Source organism: Malus sylvestris, chromosome 5 (assembly GCF_916048215.2).
Source record: "Malus sylvestris chromosome 5, drMalSylv7.2, whole genome shotgun sequence".
NCBI lineage: Eukaryota > Viridiplantae > Streptophyta > Magnoliopsida > Rosales > Rosaceae > Malus > Malus sylvestris.
Genome location: NC_062264.1, coordinates 5,326,037 through 5,350,364, shown reverse-complemented (window position 1 = coordinate 5,350,364; position 24,328 = coordinate 5,326,037). Strand labels below are relative to the sequence as shown.

Sequence of the window (24,328 nt, the reverse complement as noted above, 5' to 3'; positions counted from 1 at the left end):
TATCCATAGCATTACTAAATTAACAATAAAAAAACAAAACTCATATAAATTTACAGGAAAATTGAAAAATGTAAATCAACATTAATGTAAACTTAGCCACAAACCTAGATAAACCCATACTGAATCACACTAAATAGAAAACACATAATCCTGAAATCAAACCTCAAATGAAACAATGTTCTCCAATATTTTTTGTTGTGTAAATAGCTTAACACAACATGAATTCTCCAATATTTTCTTCATGTACAAATAGCTTGGCATTTCACAATCTTTTGTTTCCAAATGCTGCTATCGATAAAAAAACCACAGGGTAAGTTCTACCCCAATTCATTTAACCATATAACAGAATGGTGATAACACACTTCAATCAAATTGGTTACTCATTCCACCCAATTTTTATCAAACATATAGAACCAAAGACCAATTGTTTAAACGTATTTAATAAAGGATTTATTTAAAAAATTCCTTCAAATACATATTGCTAACTGGCAAGATATGCATCAATTTAGTTAACCCACAGAGACTGGTAAGTGCACATGTTGTTCAGACAAAAACTAATACAAATTACTGAGACTCGTTTATTTAAAAACTGCAAAATGATTATTCAAATGTATATTCATACGAAGTCTAATACTGAAACAAAATTTACAACTCAATTAAAGACATTTGTCCAAGCACTTGCTCAGTGCATTTCCCACTTTCCTCCAGATTCATCACCTTTTTCCCTTTTTCTGTAAAACCACAAATCTGTAAAAGAAAGAAATGGAAACGGAAAGAACAAGGGTGAAAACGCACCCAAAACAAAGAAACGACGATGACCGATGCGTGTCAAAGATGGGTAAAAGCGCCATTTAACTGTACCAAGCAGGCTAAAGAAAGGAAAAATGAGAAGCCAGCAAGGGCTTTTCCACCATTACACTGCTCATGAACAGTGTTTTCCACCGGGTTTTAGTATATAGATAATTTTTTAGCTATAGGGAAAGCCCCTTTCTCAAGCTTCATGGTATTTACAAGAAAATATGTCTGCGCGTTGTTGCGGGAATTGAATATATTAGTCGCGACAAGCATGAATAATTTCCACGCAAACCAACTTAAAAGACGGCGTAGTACCTAAGAATCAATGAAGTAAAACTTTGCTTGCTATATACGGATATGCATGCTATAAGAAAGCATTCATTTGTAGATTGTATTGTGCCATCAGTATTATACTCATAGTTTCAAGTGCTAAGCCTACTATATGGGGAAAAACACGGAAAAGGGAAAGCAGAAAAGTAGAAGACATAATATTTGAGCATCTGGCAGGAATAGTATGTTTCTGAAAAAACTGCTAAACCGTCTCACAAATTCAATTGTTAAACATTACACTGTGGCCTAAGATAAATATAAAGTATATACTTCGTTCACAAATCAAAACAAAGTGCTATCAAAGGAAAATGTTTAAGATGATGAAAATAAAAATCTGGACTTGGCAACCATATTTTCTATCGGTAACCAAACAAATAATTTAGAATGATACAAACCCAATTCTAGCTCATCTGATTGCTCTCATCCTCAGCTCTGTATTTCAGAGGCTGAGTAGCCATGTTTTCAGAAGTTGCCAAATAATCACCATCTGAAGATTGAGAATAACCCACATTGTTCACATCGCACAAAATTTTACAGAAATGGGGACAAATTAACATATTTAAAGTAAGCATTAAGATGTAAAAATATTCAAAGGCTAAGTAGCTGATTGGATTCGTTTCGTTTTTTGAATCCAATGAAAATACAAAACGAAAAGGAATTAAAGAAAAGTTACATTTTAAGTATTTCAAATTAGTGATTAATCAACCAGTCAGTCAGTCTCAATGATCTATCAATACCATGGACATCATACAGAAATTCAAGTAAACCCTGTAAACTATCAATTCCTCAACTCCATCACTCTTCCACCATTGTTTCTAATTTACCTCTCCTTGGAGCTTTTTGATTACTAATTTATATACAGCAAATTGAACTTTCCATTTCAAATCAAATATACATGGGCAGAAAAGCAAAACCTAAACTCCCGCCACATAAATTAATCAATAATCAAACAAAGAAAAATTCTTGGAGACCAGAACAAATCCAAATGGATTTTCATGCGAGTGATTGTAATTGCCAAACAAAACACATATATTTAAGTGCCAAAAATTTAAGCTTTACATCATAATCTATTCTTGTAACAAAAACAATTTCTCCGCCATTGGGTATTTTCTGTGGCTTTCGATCAATAGTTGTACTTATATAGAAAAAAAGTAAAACAGTCGAACACAAATGAAAGAAAGACGGATCAAATTATTAAGAAATCTAAGTTAGAGTTGTTAAAATTCACTTTCATGTGTACGATTCTACTTACTAAATATAAGAGGGAGTTTTAACAGTTAACAGGAGATTGTTCTTTCTTATAATTGATTCAAGACTTTCAACCTTCAACACATTTATTCTTACATTTTACCAATCGTCAAACATTGCTAATTGCCAAGATAGCAAGATAATGAATTCCATGAACGAAAAAAAAAATTGACATGCAACTTCAACTTACCATGCCAAAGAAGCTCCATAAGAGTAGCAGCTTCCTCCTTACCGCATGTATCAAAAGCATTACAACCGTAGATCCTGGAAATTATAAAAAAACATCCAGTCAATAGACAATATAATAGTTGTGGGAAGGTGAGTATACAACCAAGAATCTAAGATATACTTGATTTGTGATTCCATTATAATTTCACACGCAAAAAAGATCAAATTTTGATTGAAACATCAAACAAAACAATCTCATCTGTTACAGATTGGACCAGCCAAATAAAGAATCTATTGATATGGTTTTCAACCTAACTATAAAGGAGTTTTATAACAGCGCAACCAACAACATTTGAACCCAACTAAAAAGAAACTGATTGTAGTTATAAATTTCATGGGTAATTTGATTTTGCAGATTAAAAAGAGTCGAAGAATATTGAAAATTACTAAACCCCATCAGATGATCGCATCAGCAAAGAATCAAATCCAAATGTAAACTGTAGAAGAGTGATAATTGCATAAAGAATATGATAATAGGAAGCATAAATGGGATATTGAGGATCTCAAGTAAATTTGCAACAACACAAAACCCAACCAGCAACAATTCGTTCATGACATCTTAAAACACCAAATTTCGTCCCGAAAACAGGACATTTAATGCAGAAAGCTTAAAACTTTGCCTCCCAAAACTAACATCTGAGAGAGCATTGCAATTCTTATCTTTAAAAGCATGAATGGTGAACTTAATCAAAGAATAAGAATTATTTGCACAAAAATTAACTGTATTGAGAAACTCACCATCCCACTTCTCACGATGATGTATGATAATAAAACCAATTGGTGGGTGCACTGAAATATAATCACAGCCCCATTAAACACACGAACATCATACAGTGAATTGCACATAAAGTACAACATTATCATGTATACCTCGAGGCAACATTGGATACGATCATTATAAAGTCTTCATCTCTGACACCAAGAGCACTCAACATCTCATAATTCCTCATCTCCCTACCATTATATAGCAGCTACTGCCGCTGAAGCAGCACCTGTGTCTGCTCATACGCACTGAAAAACATATCACGCATTTGTTATACATTTCTCTATTAACTAATCAACTAACTGAATTTAAAATCAGCTTCCAAACCAAAAAAGTTCTGAACTTTTAATTCTGCAATCACATTCAGTTCTTCATCTCTTACTCTAAATCCCAATTACAGAAATATCTAAACATTACTTCAATTTAATATTGTTTTCCCCCAAAACAGCACAATCCCACAAAAAAAAAGTTAAAAAAAAAAAAACCAAAAGATCATGAATTAAATTAAACTTCTCACCTCCACCTCCACCAGAACTTTCACATTCTCAACCTATCACAAAAAAATCAAATCAAGTTAAAAAAAAAGATCTTCAACTTCCAAATTAATTGAAAGAAATATAAAATCAATGGAAAACTAACGAAAAGTCCAAAAAAACTTCTCTTTTAATGAAAAGCCATTTTTAAAGGCATAGTGAATAGTACCAGGGAAATGTATAAATGTAGTTTTTCGTTAAAAGTGAACAGTACCGGGAGTGTTTTGTTAAAACTCCCTAAAATCAATTAAGGGTTTCTGCTGAAGTGAAAAGTAAGGGTCTTACAGTCTTGTGAGGATCGACGTTTAAGGAGAGGACCTGCTCGTCTTCGGTCATCACTGTGAACTTCATCTTCTTCAATCCGTTGTAAAAAAACAACAATAAATCATGAATTAAATTAAACTTCTCACCTCGGCCTCAGCAGAGCTTTCACATTCTCAACCTATCGCAAAAAAAATAAAATCAAATTCAAGTAAAAATAAAAAAGTGAACTTGAATATAGCAACCCTACTCCCCCTCTTACAGTATGTAAGGAAGTTGTAATCCAATCATGTTAAATTCACCCTTTTAAACGCCACAATTTATCTCATAAAAAGAGAAATTGAAAGGAAAAAAAAAACCTAAAACGGAAAGTAGTGATCGAAAGCTCCCTCTACTGTCATTTTTTGCCTAAACTCCGTGAATTAATCGGAAACGAAAGAAAACTAAGAACTTGATTAATTGAGTGATTAAGAAAACATGGACTTGGTTAACTTGATATATGAAAGCTGAATTCATTGACAGATGCTTCACATACATCAAGCATCCACTGTCTATTTCCAGAAAAAAGATACATTATCTGGATAACAGCACCTAGTAATGAATTGATACTCAAAAATCCCACAAAACAAAACCATCCACAAATACATATTTCACTATAAAGCATGAAAAGTGAAGGATTAAGGCTCAAAGATACTAGTTGAGTGAAGTGCAGCGAATTCAAATGATGGCGCTAGGTAAGAGGACCTTGTTTCGGAAAGGAAGGATGTTGAGGCTAGTGGGAAGCTCCACCGATTCCACCATATTTGCAACTTGTAGTGAGAGGAAAGAAGAAGAAACAGAAAGGAGAGTCAGAGGATGAGCTAGAGAACACATGCATTACCATATAAGTGCCCTAAACCAAAAACAAAAAAACTTAACACAAAATTATGGATGCCGTTGGAGACCATTTTAAATGAAACAAATAAATATTGGGAAGCACTGATTGTCAAACTCACCTGACGAACTTCCCTTGTTGAAAATTCATGACTACAACTTATTTTCTAGAATCTCCAAACGGAAAGTTAACATCTGAACATTTGGATAACCCGAAGAACTTCCTCATGAACCACCATGTTCCCAAATGCAGTCCCCTGACAACGATTCAAAGTGAAATAAAGTGAATTCAACAAAGAAACTTCTATAATTTCACATGTTTCCTAAAATTACTCGGCTACGTGTTCATAAAAGGGGAAACTTTTTCTGAAGTCCAAGAGCAATATCAAAGTGCTATTTGCCCCAATTCAAGAAGCAGATATCGCACTAATACTAAATATCCATACAAAAATATCTTCATTTGAGCAAGATCCCCCTAAATTTAGCATCCACTGTTTTCATACATTCATAAATTCATTGCTAACAAAAAAATGTAATAAATAAATAAAATATAAAATAAGGTCAAAAAGGGATCAACAGGACCCTTGGATTCAAAATCAAATAATTTCAACAAAAACGTGATATTTTGGATTTCCAATTTCATATCCTTTCAAGAAAAGATCAAAAAACTAAATTGTTAACATTCCCAAAAACTGAAAATCCAATCTTTGGGGGAAATCCATGAGAGCATGCAGTTGCATCAGTCAAAATATATTTCTTACCTCAACTAATTGGATTAACCAGAAGAGCTAACATGTTGAGAATATCGCGTTTAAGAATGGGAAAAACAAGAACAAACTCCGGAAATCGAAAAACAAATAACCAAGATAAATAATACCAAGAATTTACGTGGTTCGGCAATATGTGCCTACGTCCACGGGACAACAACAATAATCTTTCACTATATCAATAATGAGTACAACCAATAATCTTGCCAAATCTCTAGAACTAGGACTTGACAAAAAACCTGAAAGAACAAGAACAAGAACAAGAAATACACTATCTCTTTTCTTTTCTCTCGCACACACTTTACAATATTCTCTCACTCTAATCCCTTGAGTGGTATACAATTTATTGTTTTGCTCCCATCTTCAAATCTAGTACAATAGCCCCTTTATATAGACATAATAAAGGTCTTCTTCAATAAGGATTATTAATCCTAATTGGAATCTAGTTATGAATCCTACTCCAATTGAGAAACTAACTCCAATTGGGTAAATAACTCTAATTGGGAAAACAACTCCAATTTGGAAAACAATTTAATCCTCTAAGACTATTAATTCCCAATAGACTTAGGACAACTAATCATGGGCTGGAAAAAACCCAACAATTTTTATGATAATTAGTTAATTACACATCTAGAGCTATCAGCTATAGCGAATCTTTTATCTCCAACCTTAAATATTACTCCCTTAATTAGTGCTTCTTTTCAGACCACAACATTGAATACAATTAATTAGGTGCTACATCGGTGGTGATTTGTGAGGACCACTATACTAATTAAATTATACAATACAATTTCAAGATCTAATTGCAACAACTCGAAATCATAGCAAGACGATCAATCGACGCAAGAAAGAGACCTTAAGAGCGGGGATCATTTTTCCTTGAATATGAATCTGCTTCATGTGCCCAACTAAGATATAAATCCCCATAAATCCATTTCTGGAAAGTACTAAAATACCCAAAACAAATATATATATATTATATCAGTATGAATATGAGGGATTGGATGAGGAAGTCTAAATAGACCAGTAATGGCGAGTGGTGAGGATGAGCTTGATACGGATGCCATGTTCTTGGGCTGCTTTCAGAACCTTCTCAGGTTCAACTGGATCCACAACCGCTGCTTTATTGGTACTCTCGTCAATAATTCTAAACACCAATAACAATTGAATTAAGAACTGATCAATATTTAAGCATAATTAATTAATAAAACCCTAATTAGGATAATCAGAATTTGAGATGAAAAGGGTGGATACAACCTTTCTGCTTTTAAAAACATGCTATAAATTTGTTCCGCACTTAAAAATACAGGAAATTAGAGAATTTTAATCAAGTGTTCACAAGCGTATAACATTACATGCATCCCATTCATGAAACCAAGGCTTATACACCCAAACTAAAAGGCAAAGCCCTTGAACGCTTATCCTGGGGCTAAAACCAACAGAAAAAAGTTAATACTTGATTATTCGCATTTATTTATATATCATATACCAGCACGTTAAACTCATTACTAAATCGCCTATTTGGGAGAGAGAATCTAGCATTGACATCATAAGATTGCTATATAACAGTGAAAATATGCCTACATTCCCCACCATTGAGTGCAACAAAATCCATGGTCTTGGGTGTGAACTTACCCTTCGCTAGGGTGTTCTTGAGAAGTCGGAGCCTTTGGAACAGTTCGGGAGCTTCTCTGAGAAGTTGGAGCCTATGGAACAGTTCGGGAGCTTCTCTGGGAGGCTGAAGCTTCAGCTGTCCGGGAAGCATGCTTGCAATAGGTGTATCAGAACCTCCTACATTAAATCAGTCGCAGGAAAACACTGCCAAGAAATGAAAATCAAACAAAATGGGCAACTCAGATGTTAAAAGAGAACACAATTATCTAAGATTCCCAAACTCCTTCAAACACATAAATTTTCTAGACTGAAAGAGAACTGATACTTAGAAATCTGTACCATGTAAATTGGGGCTGTACACGGGCTCCATTTTTTACACCGCCGTGTTGCGCAGAAGCAATACTGGAATCCTTATTGTTTATAGTGGCTACACTTGCTCTGGATTGTCCTCCTTGTGCATTGTTATTATGCTACTTAAAACTGAATATTTGAAATAAAAATCATCAAACCCTAAAATTTCCAACAATCACAAAAATTTCCAAAATGCATTAAAAACCTCAATTTGAAATAGTAATCCAAAGCAATATAATTGCATAGATGGTTAAAAGTGAAGGAAAACTGATCAGGAACAAACCCTACACAAAAACATATATGCAAATAAGTAGATACAACACACACACACACACACACACACACACACACACACACACACACACACACACACACATATATGCACCTGCGGTTGGAGGAGATGGAAGGGCCGAGCCCACCGGCACCGGTGCCCATAAGGTAAGCGGTTGAGTATCCCTTGTGAAAAATATGAAACATTGTGAAAAGAGCGCATGTGGGAAAGAACGATATCAGCATCGAACGCATAGAAACTGCAGCAGTAATAACATTCAAAAAAGTCTTTGTTCTATACGACACAATAAAAGAAATAACAGTGAGCCATAAAAAGTAAAAATAAAAAATTGGGGGTTGTAAATTGTAATCTAATCACCCAATAAAAAAAAAAGAAATTAAGCACAACAATATCAAAATTAAAAGGAAGGAATAATATGAAACCTTGTGCATAGAACGCTCATGACAATGAATCACACAACAATCAAGGGTGGACAAATCACAAAAGTGACAACTAAAGGGCACCTAACGGACACCCCCATCTCTCTCTCTGCAACGTACACCCCCGTCTCTATCTCTCTGCAATTGCAGAAATCCCTTAGGTTTCAGGAAGCAAATGGAAAACGAAGTGCTTTTCCATCCCCTACCCATACCCATACTTCCCTTACTCGTTCCCTTTACCCTCGCAGAAAATCCTCCCATCTCTCTCTTTCTCACCCTTGTCCCATCTCTCCGTCTACAAATCACAGAAAAAAAACCCTAAACAAATCCATGAAATCCCTCGCCTAAATCCTCCCACATCTCTCTCGGACGCCCCATATCTATCTCTTTGCAAACCCTAAACCAAATCTCCTAAATCCTATCTCGGACACCCCACAAACAGCCAAGAAGCCAAAGATATCAAAGCAATCTCTACATAATACTTTGGAACAATGAAGCAAACGGGGTACTTACTTGTTCCTTGTCCAAAATCGTTGGTGACGCCGTACATTGTTATCAATTGTGGGTTTATCAAATCCTTCATGGCTTAGACTGCATGAAGAATTAGAAACAAAAAGATGAATATATGCAGTAAATCATCATATAAATGTAACTGCATTTAAAAAAAAAGAAGGGAATGAAAAAATCGAATTCTATTTCATCAGTATGTAACTGCATGAAAAGTTACATTGAATGCAGACTCAATCAATTTCCCCAAAGTCATTGTTAACTGAAAATCAATACCAAACCCATAAATACCACCATTGAATTTGGCAAAACCCAAAAACAAAATACAAAAATTTACTCATATAATCACAGAAAAAACATGAAATTTGAGCACCCATTTGGCCAAGTTAAAGGATAAAGGCACTCACATCATCGAAGTACTGTTTGAGAAGACCTTCTAATACTGGTTCTTCCTTTTTCGTGCTCTTCCTCAGAACTGCCATAAAAAAACCGGAGAAGCATACAAATTCAGAAAAGGAAAGGTCCAAAACTGCCATATAAAATCCAGAAAGCATACAAATTTATCAGAAAGAAAAGTTCAAATTACAAAAAAACAACTGATGTGAGTGAGTAGTGAGAGGTTGTCTTAGGAACCTGAAACACGTTTTGGTTTCCATTGAGAGGGCCAGAGCCTTGCATGCGAGGAAGATGACGCTAGGATTCCAGAGACAGAGAAAGGAGGAGTAAGACGACGGAGGCGAGAGAAGGGAGACGACGGCGAGAGGAGGATAGGACGGAGGTGAGACGGTCTTTGTCATGGGTCTGCAAGACGGAGGAGGCAAGGAGGGTTTGAGAAGCAGATGGAAAAGGCCGGCTTTACCATTGTTCTTCTTTTCCCGCGATCCCGCAATCATCAATGCGTGTGCATCAATATCAGCGGCAAAGATAGCATGTGGCTGACTCGTAAATAAAGTGAAATTGAGCCACTGAAATTAGCCCGGTGGCAAACTCGTAAATAAAGTGAAATTGAGGCAAAATTGCACAGTGCTAAAGTAATACGATGAGAGAAGAAAACGGTGGATATTGAGTAGTATGAATAAATGGATAGTGGGTGCATTGCATGCATGTATGATGGGTTGAATGTAGTTGCAACCCATGTGTGATGTTGGAAGGCTGCTTTTGGTTTGTCACTTTGGAACAAAGGGAATCATGAGGGCCCGTGGAGTGTGATGGGCTTGGGCTGCTTAGTGGGCCTTTTTGTCATGATTCACGGATGAGGATCCTCTACGGATTCTCATATCCTAATCGTTCATCGTACATCGTGCGGTTAATTTTCGTTATGTACTATTTATATTTAATTTTAAATAAATAATTCAAAATAATTTTTTACCTTAAGGTCTACGATGAACGGTTAGGATGTGAGAATTCTTAGGATCCCACAATTTGAATTGAATGAGATCCAAATCCATGATTCACATGGTTGGATGTGGACACAACAAAACTACTTTGAGTTATGTGTCATATAACCTAGGGTTAAGGTATTTATTATTTGTCCATTTGTCTGGATATAAATTATATCACACAGATGTACTATTATATAGTGTTATGGTCAGTAATATAATATATATATATATATATATATATATATATATAATTTCACATATTATTCATACATTTTGAGAATGGAATGTGTCACATCCCAGCCTGGGCCCCACCACTTCCTGAGCTCAACTCCACTGTAGCACGATATTGTCCACTTTGGATCCCGACCACTCCCTCTTGGTTTTGTTTCTGGGAACTCACATGAGAACTTCCCAGTGGGTTACCCATTATGAGATTGCTCTCGCGCGAACTCACTTAACTTCGGAGTTCCGCCGAAACCCGAAGTCAGTGAACTCCCATAAGGCCTCGTGCTAGGTAGAGATGAGAATATACATATAAGGCTTACAAGATCCACTCCCATAGACGATGTGGGATGTTACAATCCACCCCCCCTTAGTGCCTCGACGTCCTCATCGGCACATTACCGCCCAGGGATTGGCTCTGATACCAAATTGTCACATCCTGGCCTAGGCCCCCACCACATCCCAAGCTTGACTCCACCGTAACACAATATTGTCCTCTTTGGGTCCCGACCACGCCCTTTCGGTTTTGTTTCTGGGAACTCACACGAGAACTTCCCAGTAAGTCACCCATCATGGGATTGCTCTCGCGCGAACTCGCTTAACTTCGGAGTTCCGACGGAACCCGAAGCCAGTGAGCTCCCAAAAGGCCTCGTGTTAGGTAGAGATGAGAATATACATATAAGGCTTACAAGATCCACTTCCCTGGGCGATGTGAGATATTACAATAAAAATTGTCACATCCATGCCCAAGCCCCCACCACATCCCCAGCTCGACTCTACCGTAGCACGATATTGTCCGCTTTGGGCCACGATCACGCCCTCACGATTTTGTTTTTGGGAACTCACACGAGAACTTCTCAATGGGTCACCCATCATGGGATTACTCTCGCGTGAACTTGCTTAACTTCGGAGTTCCGATGGAACCCGAAGCCAGTGAGCTCCCAAAAGGCCTCGTGCTAGGTAGAGATGAGAATATACATATAAGGCTTACATGATCCATATCCCTGAGCGATGTGGGATGTTACAATTCACTCCCCTTAGGGGCCTGACGTCCTCATCATCACACATCCGGCCAGGGATTGGCTCTGATACCAAATTGTCACATCCCACCCCGGGCCCCACCACATCCCGGGCTCGACTCCACCGTAGCACGATATTGTCCGCTTTGGGCCCCGATCACGCCCTCACGGTTTTGTTTCTGGGAACTCACATGAGAACTTCCCAATGGGTCACCCATCATGAGATTGCTCTCACGTGAACTCGCTTGACTTCAGAGTTCCGATGGAACCCGAAGCCAGTGAACTCCCAAAAAGCCTCGTGCTAGGTAGAGATGAGAATATACATATAAGGCTTCTAGAATCCATATCCCTGGGCGATGTGGGATGTTACAGAATGCACCTGACAAATTAGCCAATTTAGAACTTCTCTCGTCTTCACTTGTTCAGCATGTCATTTCTCTTATAGAGATTCTTCCTGTTTTGCACTCAGATTTCTTGGGTATGTCAACCTACAAATTTGTCTCCCCTTCATGATTTGTGATTTTCTTTTTTACCTAATTTTTTTGGATTTTCCTTTTTGTTTTGCAGTTTGTCTTGTAGGTTCTTACCTTTTAGGTTTATTATATTTTCTTTTTCAAGAGAGGTAAGGTTTATGTCCCCCATTTTTTTTGTATTTTCTTTTTCAAAAGGGATATGGTGTACATCCTCCCATCTTTTCTTGTATTTTGTTTTTCTTGCTATATGAGGGGTAAGATTTATGTCCCTCTGAATTCCTAACTATGTACAACTTCTTTTTTCATATCAATAAATTTTATTCGTACGGTTGAGGTTTTCTAAAAGAGAATTTTATATTATTAGGTAGTAATGCTGATCAGCTCGTTCCACGTAAAATTTTCCCATTTGTTTGAAAAAGAAAAGAACCCCGAGTATGCCATGCATATATGCATGCTTGATCACTGATCAGTGTGTTCTGGAGAGGAGACTTTATGAAAAGTGGTGGAGTCATATCAACTTTATGCTCAATCGGTGTTGGGGACTTGGCGCTGTGTGGGCCTGGCTGTAATATAAAATGGTCGGCATGCATTATCTTTAGTACATAATAAGCCAACATGATATTTTTTTTCAATTCTCTTTAGGAGGATTATAAGAATCCGTGAATTATTTTCGTTTATCGTATATCGTATGATCAGTTTTTGTTAGATATTGTTTATGTGTTTAATTATAAACAAAAAAAATTAAAATGATTGCTGACCGCACGATGTATAATAAATAGATACAATTCATAAATTTCCAAAATTCTTATAAAAAAGATCTGGAGAGGATTCGAATTCCATAATAAGAGCATCTCTACCGGTCATCAAATTGCAAAAGCAATCGGATTGAGTTGCCTTTCATCCCAAAAAATACTTCTCCAACAGTTCACAAAATAGGAGGCAATTGAGTCTCTCCCAAAAAAAAAAAAAGGCGGCAATTGGGTTGCTGCTGCCCATTAAGCAACGGGTTTGCGCCCTATTTGAAGAAAAGAACCCCGAGCATGCCATGCATATATGCATGCATGTCTTAATCACTGATCAGTGTGTTATGGAGACTTTATGAAAAGTGATGGAGTCTGTCACCGAAAAAAAAGAAAAGCGATGGAGTCATATCCTACTTTATGCTCAATCAGTGTTGGTGACTTGGTGCCGTATGGGCCTGGCTGTAACGTAAAATGATCGGCATGCATTATCTTGTGTACATAATAAGCCAAGATGTCTTCTGGATTCTTTTTAGGAATTCATAAATCGTATTCGTTTATTATGTGATTAGTTTTTTTCAGATACTGTTTGTGTGTTCAATTATAAATAAAAAAATTTAAATGATTTCTAATAGCACAATGAATAATGAACGGATACAATTCACGAATTCTCGAGATCCTCACAAAAATGATCTGAAGAGGATTCAGATTCCATAATAAGAGCATATCTACCGGTCACCAAATTGCAAGGGTAATCGGGTTGAGTTGCTTTTCATCCCAAAAAATACTTCTCCAACAATTCACAAAATAGGAGGCAATTGGGTTTCAGCTGCCCATTCAACAATTGCAAATGGCTTGCGCCCTATTTGAAGCCCAGCAGACAGGAACCCCCTGGGGAGCGGTATACCGAAAAAGAAAAGAAAAGCGTTCTTTGATTTGAACAACTGAGTTGTTATAATTTTGTTTTTTATTGTCCAAACCCGTGAGCTGTTCACCAGCTCTCCTAGTGCCCCACCCACGAGGTTCTCTGTGAGCCTTTGATTTGAAAAAAAAAACTTCAATTCAACGGTTAGGATTAATCCAATTCTAAAAAATTTAAAAAATTACAAAAAAAAATGAAAAAATTATTAAAAAAAACTTACGAAGTTCTCACTTTAAAAATCTTACAAAATTCAACACACATACAAATTAAACGTTTAAAATTACCTAAAAAACTACGGTGATAAGATAATGATATGTGGGGATAAGACAGAGAAAATATTAAAAATATTAAAAAACTATGTTTATGAATAGTAATTCTCATTGCCCTTGCTCTTCTTCCTTCCAAATTGGTGGACTTGCACAAAGGCAATCACTGTTTGGAGTGAAAAGTAAGGGCAATTTTATTGACCTTACCTTTCAATTGTCATTGCCCTCAACCAACTGGTGGAGATGCTCTAATATTCCACCATTCCTGAAATGTATCTTCACCATATAAACTTAAAATCAGAATCGTTGAATTTATGAATATTCATAAGTGAACAGTTTCGATTAGGACATTATATGGTGAAGATACATTATTCAAGAATGGTGGAATATGTGCATTTTCTCATGTGGGGAACACAAGTATTATCCTGATATATAATTGGATAAAACTTGCATCCCCATGTGGGGATGAACATATTCTTTCATTTGCGAATAACATATCTTAACCGAATAAAATCAACTATCGGAACCATTCAATTTATTAATCTTCTTTTGAAGAGCAATCCTACAAAAACTCATTTGAATTGGAGATCATTGAATCATCTAAACGTATTAAATAAATACATGATTCATTATGAATATATTACTTGGTACCTACATTGTCGATTTATTATATACATTTGAATAACTTAGGAGTCAGGTCAGTCAAACGTATCAAATAAATACACGGTTAAAATAAGGAATGCAAGTAATATCCACTCAATTTATTGCCAAGTCTTTCCACTCGTTGATTCTAGTCTGCTTCGACGTTGACTCAGGAGTCCGGTCAGTCAAGCGCCGCGTGCATTGACATTGTTATAAACTCGTAACTTAGATATTTTAGCAAAACTTGAACAAATTAATCGTCTTATCAAAACCCCGTGGTTTTTCCATGCAACGTGACATGATCCCTTTCTACTTTCTCTCCTTGCTTCTTATTGCATTGCCCAGTACTAGCACATATGTTTCATACGGTATCATCCGCGGCAGCTCTTCATCTGTCACCTGCAGCAGATACAACAGCAGGTGCTTCAGGTCGTCGTCAGGTAATCAACCTCCGCGTGAATCGCTGTCGCCGCCTCCTCCGCAATCGCAGTCGCCGCCTCCTCAGCAATCACCGTTATCTTTGCCGCCTAAGCCTTCGCCCCCGCTGTCACCTTCACCGCCTCCTTCGCTGCCAATCTTGCTGACAAACAGATCTGGTAAATGATGATATCCTTCAAGCTTTCTACAATTCTTGTGACTGAGAAAAATGGGTACCCTCGTATATAATTTCATATGCCACAAATCACCGTGTTGAGTTTCATCTCACGATGTAATAATATGAATCGTTCATTTTTATATTCTCCCTTAAAGATGATTCTTATAGCAAATAATCAAAATAAAAATCGATTAGCACTTTGATTATTGTTAGGTAGGCCCAGAGATATATTTATTATAATTTTGTATTCATACAGGAAGCAGCAAACCCTCATCGTTGGTACTCTTGGTTCAGTTGCTTTCTGTTCGTTAGTTGTGGGATGCTTCTTTCGCAAGAGACTCAGAACAGTCAAAGAGAGATACCACTCCAAACGACAAAAGAAAAAAGGTAATTAATTAATAAAAAGATTTGAAAAGTATTTATATATTACTTCAATTTCTTAATAAATTTTTTATTTAAGACATCTAATCTTTTGAGTCAATGTTTGTAGTTGGTAATGATATGAAGAAGACTGTCGAGTCGTTGCAATTTAGATTGGGAACTATTGAAACTGCCACGAACAAGTTTTCAGATGATAACAAATTAGGTGAAGGAGGATTTGGTGCTGTTTTCAAGGTACGAAAATGTTTATTTGCATGAGATCCTTCGCTCCACAAAATTATGAAGGCATTCCTACGCGAAAATAGTTCTTGATCATCGATAAGTGAAAAAATATTTATGAAAAAAATCAACAAAAATAAAATAAAATAATCTTTTATGCAAAAGGTCAAAATCGATAAAAAAAAAATATATATATATATATATTATTAACTGTCTATCTATTTACTATACTTGATTGACTAAACGACTTTAATTAGTTTTGATTACATATTATACTACATAATTAATAGTATTTAGAACGCTTACTGCTTAGTTCACATTACATATTGTAGGGCACACTTGGTAATGGACATGAAATAGCAGTAAAACGGCTATCGAAAAGCTCCACACAAGGTGTACAAGAATTTCAGAATGAGGTGGTATTGGTAGCCAAACTTCAACACAGAAACCTTGTGAGGCTTCTGGGATTTTGCTTGGAAGGAGAAGAAACCTTACTTGTCTATGAATATGTACCCAACAAAAGTCTTGACAAATTTCTATTTGGTTTGTGAATATCATTTGACCAAATATTTTCCTTTGTTAATTACAATATATGTGTGTGTGTGTGTGTGTGTGTGTGTGTGTGTGTGTGTGTAATTGGCCGTAAATTTTAACTTGTCTTTGATAAATGTTACCCATGCAGAACCCAAGAAACGAGAACAGCTGGATTGGTCGAGACGTTGCATGATAATAGGAGGAATCGCTCGAGGAATTTTGTATCTTCATGAAGATTCTAGGCTTAGAGTTATACATCGTGATTTAAAAGCTAGCAACATCTTGTTAGATGGAGAAATGAATCCAAAAATATCAGATTTTGGGATGGCTAAAATGTTTGGAGTTGATGGTCAAATTCAAGGAAATACCGAAAGAGTAGTCGGAACTTAGTAAGTTTCAATTTATATAACCTTTGATCCTATTTAAGTTTCAACTTATATACCTTCACATGTAAAATCGGAGGATTCTACAGTACCTCATTAAAAAATAAAGGTACCGGTACCCTTTAATATAATAATATTTTAAAATTATCTTAGACCATTGATTAAGTTCAACAAATGGTCTTAGTGTTAGATACAGTTTGTTTTAATAAAAATTTAAGGATTATCTTAGACTATTGATTAAGTTCAAAGAATTATCTTGATCATAAACGTTAAGGATTATCTTAGACCATAGATTTAAGTTTAATGAATTACCTTATACCATTGATTAATTTTATTTTTGTATAAATGTGTAAATTACCAAGGGTTAGATTACCAAGGTTGTCAGTTACTGTGTGGATATTAGATTACACTATCAAGGTAGTATATTGCAATTGTGTTGAACTATATTGAATTACAATATTAACGTTAAAATTGAAGAGTACTGGTATCTTATTGTTTTAATAAAGTATCATAGATTGACCCAAAAATATATTTGTTTTTTCTAACTAAAAATTCCCAACGCATTAATTTTGTACATGCAAGTGGTTACATGGCTCCAGAATATGCAATAGAAGGAATGTATTCAGTAAAATCAGACGTCTTTAGCTTTGGTATACTCCTGCTTGAGATCACCACGGGGAGAAAGAATTTTTTAGGCTTTAATTGCCGTTTTCCTACGCTTCTAGCACATGTAAGTATTTAATAACTCGGTATAAGAATTATTTATATATACATCATTATTTCCAAATTATTATTTGGTTAAGCTATCAAAGAGAGAGTAGTATACTATTTTATAATTACATCCTTAATTACTGTTTTACAGGCTTGGCAATCATGGAATGAAGGAAAAGGGTTGGATTTGATAGATCCAATACTGTTGAAAGATTCATGCAGGCCAGACCAAGTTTTGAGATACATCCACATTGGACTGTTGTGTGTTCAAGAGGATGCAAACAGTAGGCCGACCATGTCGTCAGTTGTCTTAATGTTGAAAACTGAAACTATTAGTCTTCCCAAACCTGAGCGACCGGCATTTTTTACAGGAAGATCTGCAAATATGCAGGATCAAATAGCTGCTAATAGTTGCACCATCAATGGTTTAACAATTTCTGATGATCTTCCCCGTTAAGGATAAATTATAAATTATATGCTTGTATATACAGCCTATGTCTCGCATTCAACCCCTATATACATACTTCTCGTTCAAGTGACATTTTTTGTGAGACTGAGAATGAATTGCGAAATTAGACAATTAAACTGTTGAACCTTTTTATATTATTTATTGTTAGAGTAAAGTTGATAATTTCTAACAAAACGTCTAAGTTTGTAATGTTTTAGACTAGTGCATGTTTTCGGTTGTAATTATTTTAGTTCAAGTTTGTCTTTCGTGTTCTTGATTACAGAATGTCAAGCGTTTCAGATAATTCAACTCAAGTAAGTATGTCATAGATATACATTCATATAGGTAGGTCTTACTTGGTATTTAACTTGATTTGATTTTGAGCTTAACGTTAAGTGGTTGGAATATTTTTGGAGCAGCCCAATATTTCTTGGCTAAATAGCCAAAATGATCCCTGAGATTTGCATAATTCATCACTTTGGTCCCTAACATTTCAAATCAATAAAAGTAGTCCCGAGATTGTCCACCATCCATCATTTTGGTCATTCCGTTAAAAACTCCGTTAAGTGTCCCGGAGCTCTTGGCCGGAAGTTTGGGCAATTTTCAAAGCTTCGTAACTCAATCGTTTCTTAACCAAATTCGACCCATAATATATCAAAATGAAGATAGGAAAGTGTAGAATAAGATTATACCTATTTGGAAGCCCAATGGTTGCCGGAGATGGCCGGAAAATAGCCTCAAAGTTGACTGGTCCGAGAGAAAACTGGAAAACTCGCCGGAAACCGGGTAAACTTTAAACGTTCATAACTTCTTCAATACTCAACGAAATCAAGTGATTCAAAAACAAAAATCATACTTCTCGACGATACGAAGAGAATGATATATTTTTAGATGGCTAAATCGCCATGTTTTGGCCGTAAAACGGCTCGAAAGTGGCCGTAAAATGTCTTTGGCGACGGAGAGGTTGTTGAGTTCGAGCTGGGTGAGGCTTGAGAGGGAGGTGGGGGTAAGGGTGGGTGGGATGGGGGTGTGCTTGGGTGGGGAAGACAAATTGGGTTTTGGCTCTTTTTTCTTTTCAATAGGTAAATTATTATAATATATTTAATGCATAAATAATTATTTTTTTGCCGCGTGGCACAAATGTGGCAGCCACGTCAGCTTCTAACGGATCAATGGATGGAAAATGTAACGGATGTATTATATTGAAATAAAATAGTACTTGAGGTATGAAATTGAAATGTTTTAAAGATGTTGTAAGGAACTGAAATCGACACCAAACCTGAGGGGGTAAAATGTAATTTAACCTTCTTTTTTTTTTAAGAAAAACTTAAAAACGAAAGATAAAATGGATATCAAGTTGCTCCTAAACTAAAAAACAATAAAATGGATCTTACATCCCGTCCAAAATCTTATGCTATACGACAAGATATAGTTATAATATTTTCATCAATTTAAGTAGTAGCAATCATTTAGTATTACGGTCTAGTGATATTCCTCTTCACTTGTAAGTGAGAAGTCTTAAGTTCGATTCTTGCCAAATGCAAATTTGAACCACATTATTGCTAGTCCATTGTTAGGCTAAGCCCACCCCATCCCCTTAGTGTAGATAATATTTTTTGTTCAAAAAAAAAAAACCCTCCTATTCTCATCCCCTTCCATTCCCTTCTCTTACATATTATTTTTTGTCTTATTATCTCTATTAAAAAAATTAATATAAGATGTTGACGTGACTTAACAGTGACTGTTCAAATAAGAAGGCATGGAAAGGTAGAGAAATTAAGAGGGTAGAGAATCCTCCTCCGTTAGTTTGACTTCTTGCCAGTCATGCTTAAGGAGAAGATAAGTGGAAAATACTGCTATGTTTTCTTCTTTCTAATGGGCTAGAGTTTGTTTTCCTTTTGCAACACCTAGTTGGTAATATCACAACGTTGTTATATCAAATTCATTCAGTTAAAAAAATGTTTCTTTTAAGTTTTCAATTGATGCCTGAAAATTGTGCCAAGTATTCTATTTCCCTTCCTTGTGCAGCAATAAAAAAGAATCCGAAGCATGCTATCGCTGACCATTTATAAATTATAATGTGCCGCCCCAACTCATACCTTTCATAATATGTGGTGTTAATTCTCATCCAAAAATGAATCTTAACTAGTTTATTAATTCAACCAAAAGCACGACAATCATGTGTTTCAATACATAACCGATATCTTACACTATTCTAGCATGAGAGGGAGGAAGAGGGTTTGAACTAGAAAGACAGTGAGTTAAAGAGAAAATTTAATTACCAAAGCAATCTACCACTTGCAACACGACAATCATGTTTCATGAGAACAATCTTTGGAAGAAGTTCCATACCATACGACAAACACTTTATTTTTACTTTAAGCAAACTTAGCCGTAGTTCATTCACATAATCTCGTGATTGAAAAGAAAAAGTCACGCATATGTTGGAATTTATTAGGTTTATTTAGGAAATTAATTAGAGATTTGATTTGATTTTGTTGTAGGGTATTTTTGGCATTTACGCATTAGGGTTTCTTAGGTTTATTGCTCTATAAATAGAGCTTGTAATTTAGTTTGAGAATAAGTTATTCACAATGTAGTCTCTTAGGGTTTTGTAGCCGTTCCGGCATTCTCAGTTAATTTAATAATATTCCTATTATTTTGTTAGTCTCGTTCGTTGTGCACTCTGATATTCAACTTGGTATCAGAGTGGGTTCGATCCTTAAGGTTCAATCTGTTCTCGTTGGTATCAATTTGTTTGTATCAGTTTTGTTTTCGTCATCTTTCGCTGTTTGTGTTTTCGTTTTAGATTTGTTAGTTGGTATTGATTGTTTGCAAGAAAAAGAAAAAAAAAAGAAAATAGAAAGGATCTTGCTATCGCTGTTTGTTCGCATGAAAGAAAAAAGAAAGAAAAATGGGAAGGAAGGAAATGATAGAAAAAAAATGCAAAAAGAGAAGGAAAAAGAAAAACAATTGTTTGCTATTTGTTTAAGGCCCACACGGGCAACAAAAAAAAAAATGGTTACCTATTGTGAGATCTTTGTTTTGAAGTTGGGTATCTGTCGTTGCCGTTCGCAATGAATTATCGAGTTGCTAGAATATTTTTGACGTTGTTCGTTTGTTGGTATAATTGAGATATGGAAATCTTGTTCGTTTAGTGACGGTTATTTCCATACTCTCAACACTAGCTAGTCAAGAATCAAGAATCAGTTTGCCAGTTTGCACTCAAGAATCAAGTCAAGTCAAGTCAAGTAAAAGTAATCAAGAACTAGTTCGCCAGTTAAGTCAAGTCAAGTCAAGTTTGCACCTGCCAGTCCACCTAACGGAGCTAGTCCGCATCTGCTTGTTTGCAAACTCATGTCGTGTACCGCCATGAGTTTGAGTGGGGGTGTTGGAATTTATTAGGTTTATTTAGGAAATTAATTAGAGATTTGATTTGATTTTGTAGTAGGGTATTTTTGGTATTTACGCATTAGAGTTTCTTAGGTTTATTGCTCTATAAATAGAGCTTGTAATTTAGTTTGAGAATAAGTTATTCACAATGTAGTCTCTTAAGGTTTTGTAGCCGTTCCGGCATTCTCAATTAGTTTAATAATATTCCTATTATTTTGTTAGTCTCATTCGTTATGCACTCTGATATTCAACTGCATAACCCCATGAGGGGCTAATACAATAATGCGTGCATCACAAATATTTATTGTTTTTATTTTTTTCGTTGTTCTTCTTTCGTACATTGAATAACATCTACTATTGTCACGTGTTATTGGGTGGCCAACCAATTCCTAAAAACATTGTTTTGTGGTTGTATAAGATGATTTTCGGGATTAAAAAAGATGGATCAGCCTATAGTACAAACTGATAGCCATAAAACTATTAACCAACACATCATGAAATGGATAGGCAGGAAATACTATTCTGGCACAACATGAAGAGTACTGACACCTACTAAAATAAATGGACAAGGATTGTTTGCCCTCCTTGTTCCCGTGCCCTACATTTTGTGTGGTCACGGTTAAGCCACGTCAACATTTTATATTATTTTTTATAAAGATAATAAGACAAAAATAAATAGTAATATAAAATGTTGACGTGGCTTAACCGTGACCACACAAACAGGAGGACATGGAAGGGCACGGAAACAAGGAGAGCAGACAATTCTTAATGGGAGTAAATAATGAAGACTAAGAAAAAACGATTTGACGTGGACATAAAAGGATCCTCTCATCCTTTAGTTGGGATCTTTTTCTTTTTTTTTTTGTTACCCTCCACCACCCACACAAACACAAACACACACACCAGGTTTCGAACCTGGGACCTAGAACTACCCCACCCCTCACCCACACCCTCACCACTAGGCTATTCCTAGTGGCTTCCTTTAGTTGGGATCTTGTTCTACTAAGTACCTCAAGTAGTCCTTTTATATATATATATATATTTGAACACACGATATTAGCTACATTAAGAGGGTGAAGAGTGGGTTAAACTTCACAATATGTTAGCAATAATATGAGCCTCACAATGGACTATCAATAATGTGATTCAAATTTGCCTTTGGAGAAAATCGAATTTAAGACCTCTCACTTACACATAAAAAGGAATACTACTAGCACGTAGTACTAAGTGACAATAAGTTTCTAAATTTGCAAAATTAAAATCAGCAAAGCAAAACCACAACAATTCTATTTGGACACACAAAACTATTACTCTTTCATAAAGTGAGCCCTACTGTTGTATGTGAAACTCACTGTATTAAAGAATAATCATGTCAATTTTGTGTGTGCAAATAGTATTAATGAGATAGAAATGACACAATAATGTAAGTACTAATTCTCCTACTTGTGGCATTTCATTGTTTAATTGGCTTAACATCAATATTTACATCCCCTTTCATGAACACTCCAAGCAACATTATTTAACATTCCATAAAATAAACAAACACTACTCACACCAACAACAAAAAATGCACTAACAATATCATGTCGAAATTTGATTCAACATTTCAATGACTTCTTTCATGGCCGGCCTTTGTCTTGAAATCTCACAAGCACATAAAATGGCAATGCTAAAATACTCCTTAACTCCCCCTTCATCCAAATCCTCCTTCGAAATGCCTGAATCCACCATTTCCATTTGCCGATTTTGTTCCACCATTTTCCTAGCCCATTCCACCAACCCCATTTCGTTCCCGTCGTGCACGGTCGGCAAATTCGGCCTTCTCCCGGTCGCAACCTCCAACATCAAGATTCCAAAGCTAAACACGTCCGCCCTCACGGTTGCTCCCGTGAACCCTTCCTTGTATTCCGGGGGCATGTACCCCATCGTGCCGGCAAACTGCGTCGACACGTGGGACTGGGAGGAGTCCATCCTCCTGGCCAGCCCAAAATCAGCAATATGGGCCTCAAAATCCTTGTCCAACAACACATTGCTGGCCTTAATATCCCTATGAATAATGGGCTTTTCCAGCCCATGCAAATATGCCAACCCATTCGCCACCCCCCTAACGATCTTAATCCTCGTTTTCCAAGATAACGGTAATCGTAAACCCGGCGCGTCATCATAACCGTCACCGTCCGTTGACGACGAGTCATTAAGCCAACGGTCGAGATTTCCCTTGGAAATAAACTCATAAATTAATATCCTATCGGCGCCGGAGACGCAGTATCCCAACATTTTGACGATGTTCGGGTGGCGAAGCTTACCTAGGGTTTCCATCTCGGCTTGAAATTCCCGAAACCCTTGGAACGCGTCGGGATCGAGCTTCTTGATCGCGACGGTGAGGCCGTCGGAGAGTTGGGCCTTGTAGACAAGGCCGAAGCCGCCGTCACCGACAACGAGATCGGCGGAGAAGTTCTTGGTGGCCTTGACGACTTCTTCCATGGAGAACTTGAAGGACGGATCGAAGGAGGTGCTCTCGTCGAAGCTGATGGCGGAGAGGGCGGCCGGGTTGCGGAGGGGACGGGCTTGGCGGGAGCGGGTGGATTTGTTCTTTGAGCCCTTGAAGAGGAGGTAGACGGCGGTGAAGATGACGATTACGAAGAAGAAGCTGGCGGCAGCTGCGAGTACGGCTTGGAGAGAGTTGTCCATGGACGTAGTGAAGTTGATCGGGGGAGAGAGAGAGGGAGTGGGTTTAGTGAGAGAGATATACGATCGATGTGGATGTGGATGTGGATGTGGTGGAGGAGAAGGGGAGGGAGGGAGGGAGGGAGGAGGCGGCAATGGAAGCAAAAGGGGGTTTGTGGAAGGTTGGTTTTGACTGAGAAATGGATGGGGGAGGTTGTAATGAAATGATCAGCAAGCTAGTCCAGGACGACGAGTCAACGCCTAATTCGTTTACTTTGAACATCAAATATTATTGTCTATGGTGAACGTATTACAAGGACCGTAAGTCTTGGCAAAATTACGCTTCCCAA

At 36.6% G+C, this 24,328-nt stretch overlaps 2 protein-coding genes and 1 long non-coding RNA gene across 3 annotated transcripts in view; 1 reads left to right on the top strand and 2 right to left on the bottom strand.

The window, feature by feature from the left end:
- The window catches only part of LOC126620995 (cysteine-rich receptor-like protein kinase 44), a 33,168-nt gene extending 15,147 nt beyond the window's left edge, over positions 1-18,021 (top strand). The window contains exon 7 of the mRNA XM_050289349.1: positions 17,622-18,021. Coding sequence (XP_050145306.1) covers positions 17,622-17,927 — 306 coding nt within the window. The 3' untranslated portion in view covers positions 17,928-18,021. The remainder of the gene's footprint in view (positions 1-17,621) is intronic.
- LOC126621001 (uncharacterized) lies at positions 9,154-9,858 on the bottom strand. Its single transcript, XR_007622761.1, has 2 exons — positions 9,615-9,858; positions 9,154-9,456 (listed from the first exon to the last, which is right to left on the bottom strand). It is a non-coding gene; the product is annotated as an uncharacterized LOC126621001 (long non-coding RNA).
- A 4,714-nt stretch (positions 18,022-22,735) lies between the features above and the next one.
- LOC126620992 (leucine-rich repeat receptor protein kinase EMS1-like) lies at positions 22,736-24,215 on the bottom strand. The gene has a single exon (XM_050289345.1). It carries the CDS (start codon positions 24,000-24,002, stop codon positions 22,893-22,895), a length of 1,110 nt encoding a protein of 369 aa, XP_050145302.1. The 5' UTR covers positions 24,003-24,215; the 3' UTR covers positions 22,736-22,892.
- Positions 24,216-24,328: the final 113 nt, after the last annotated feature.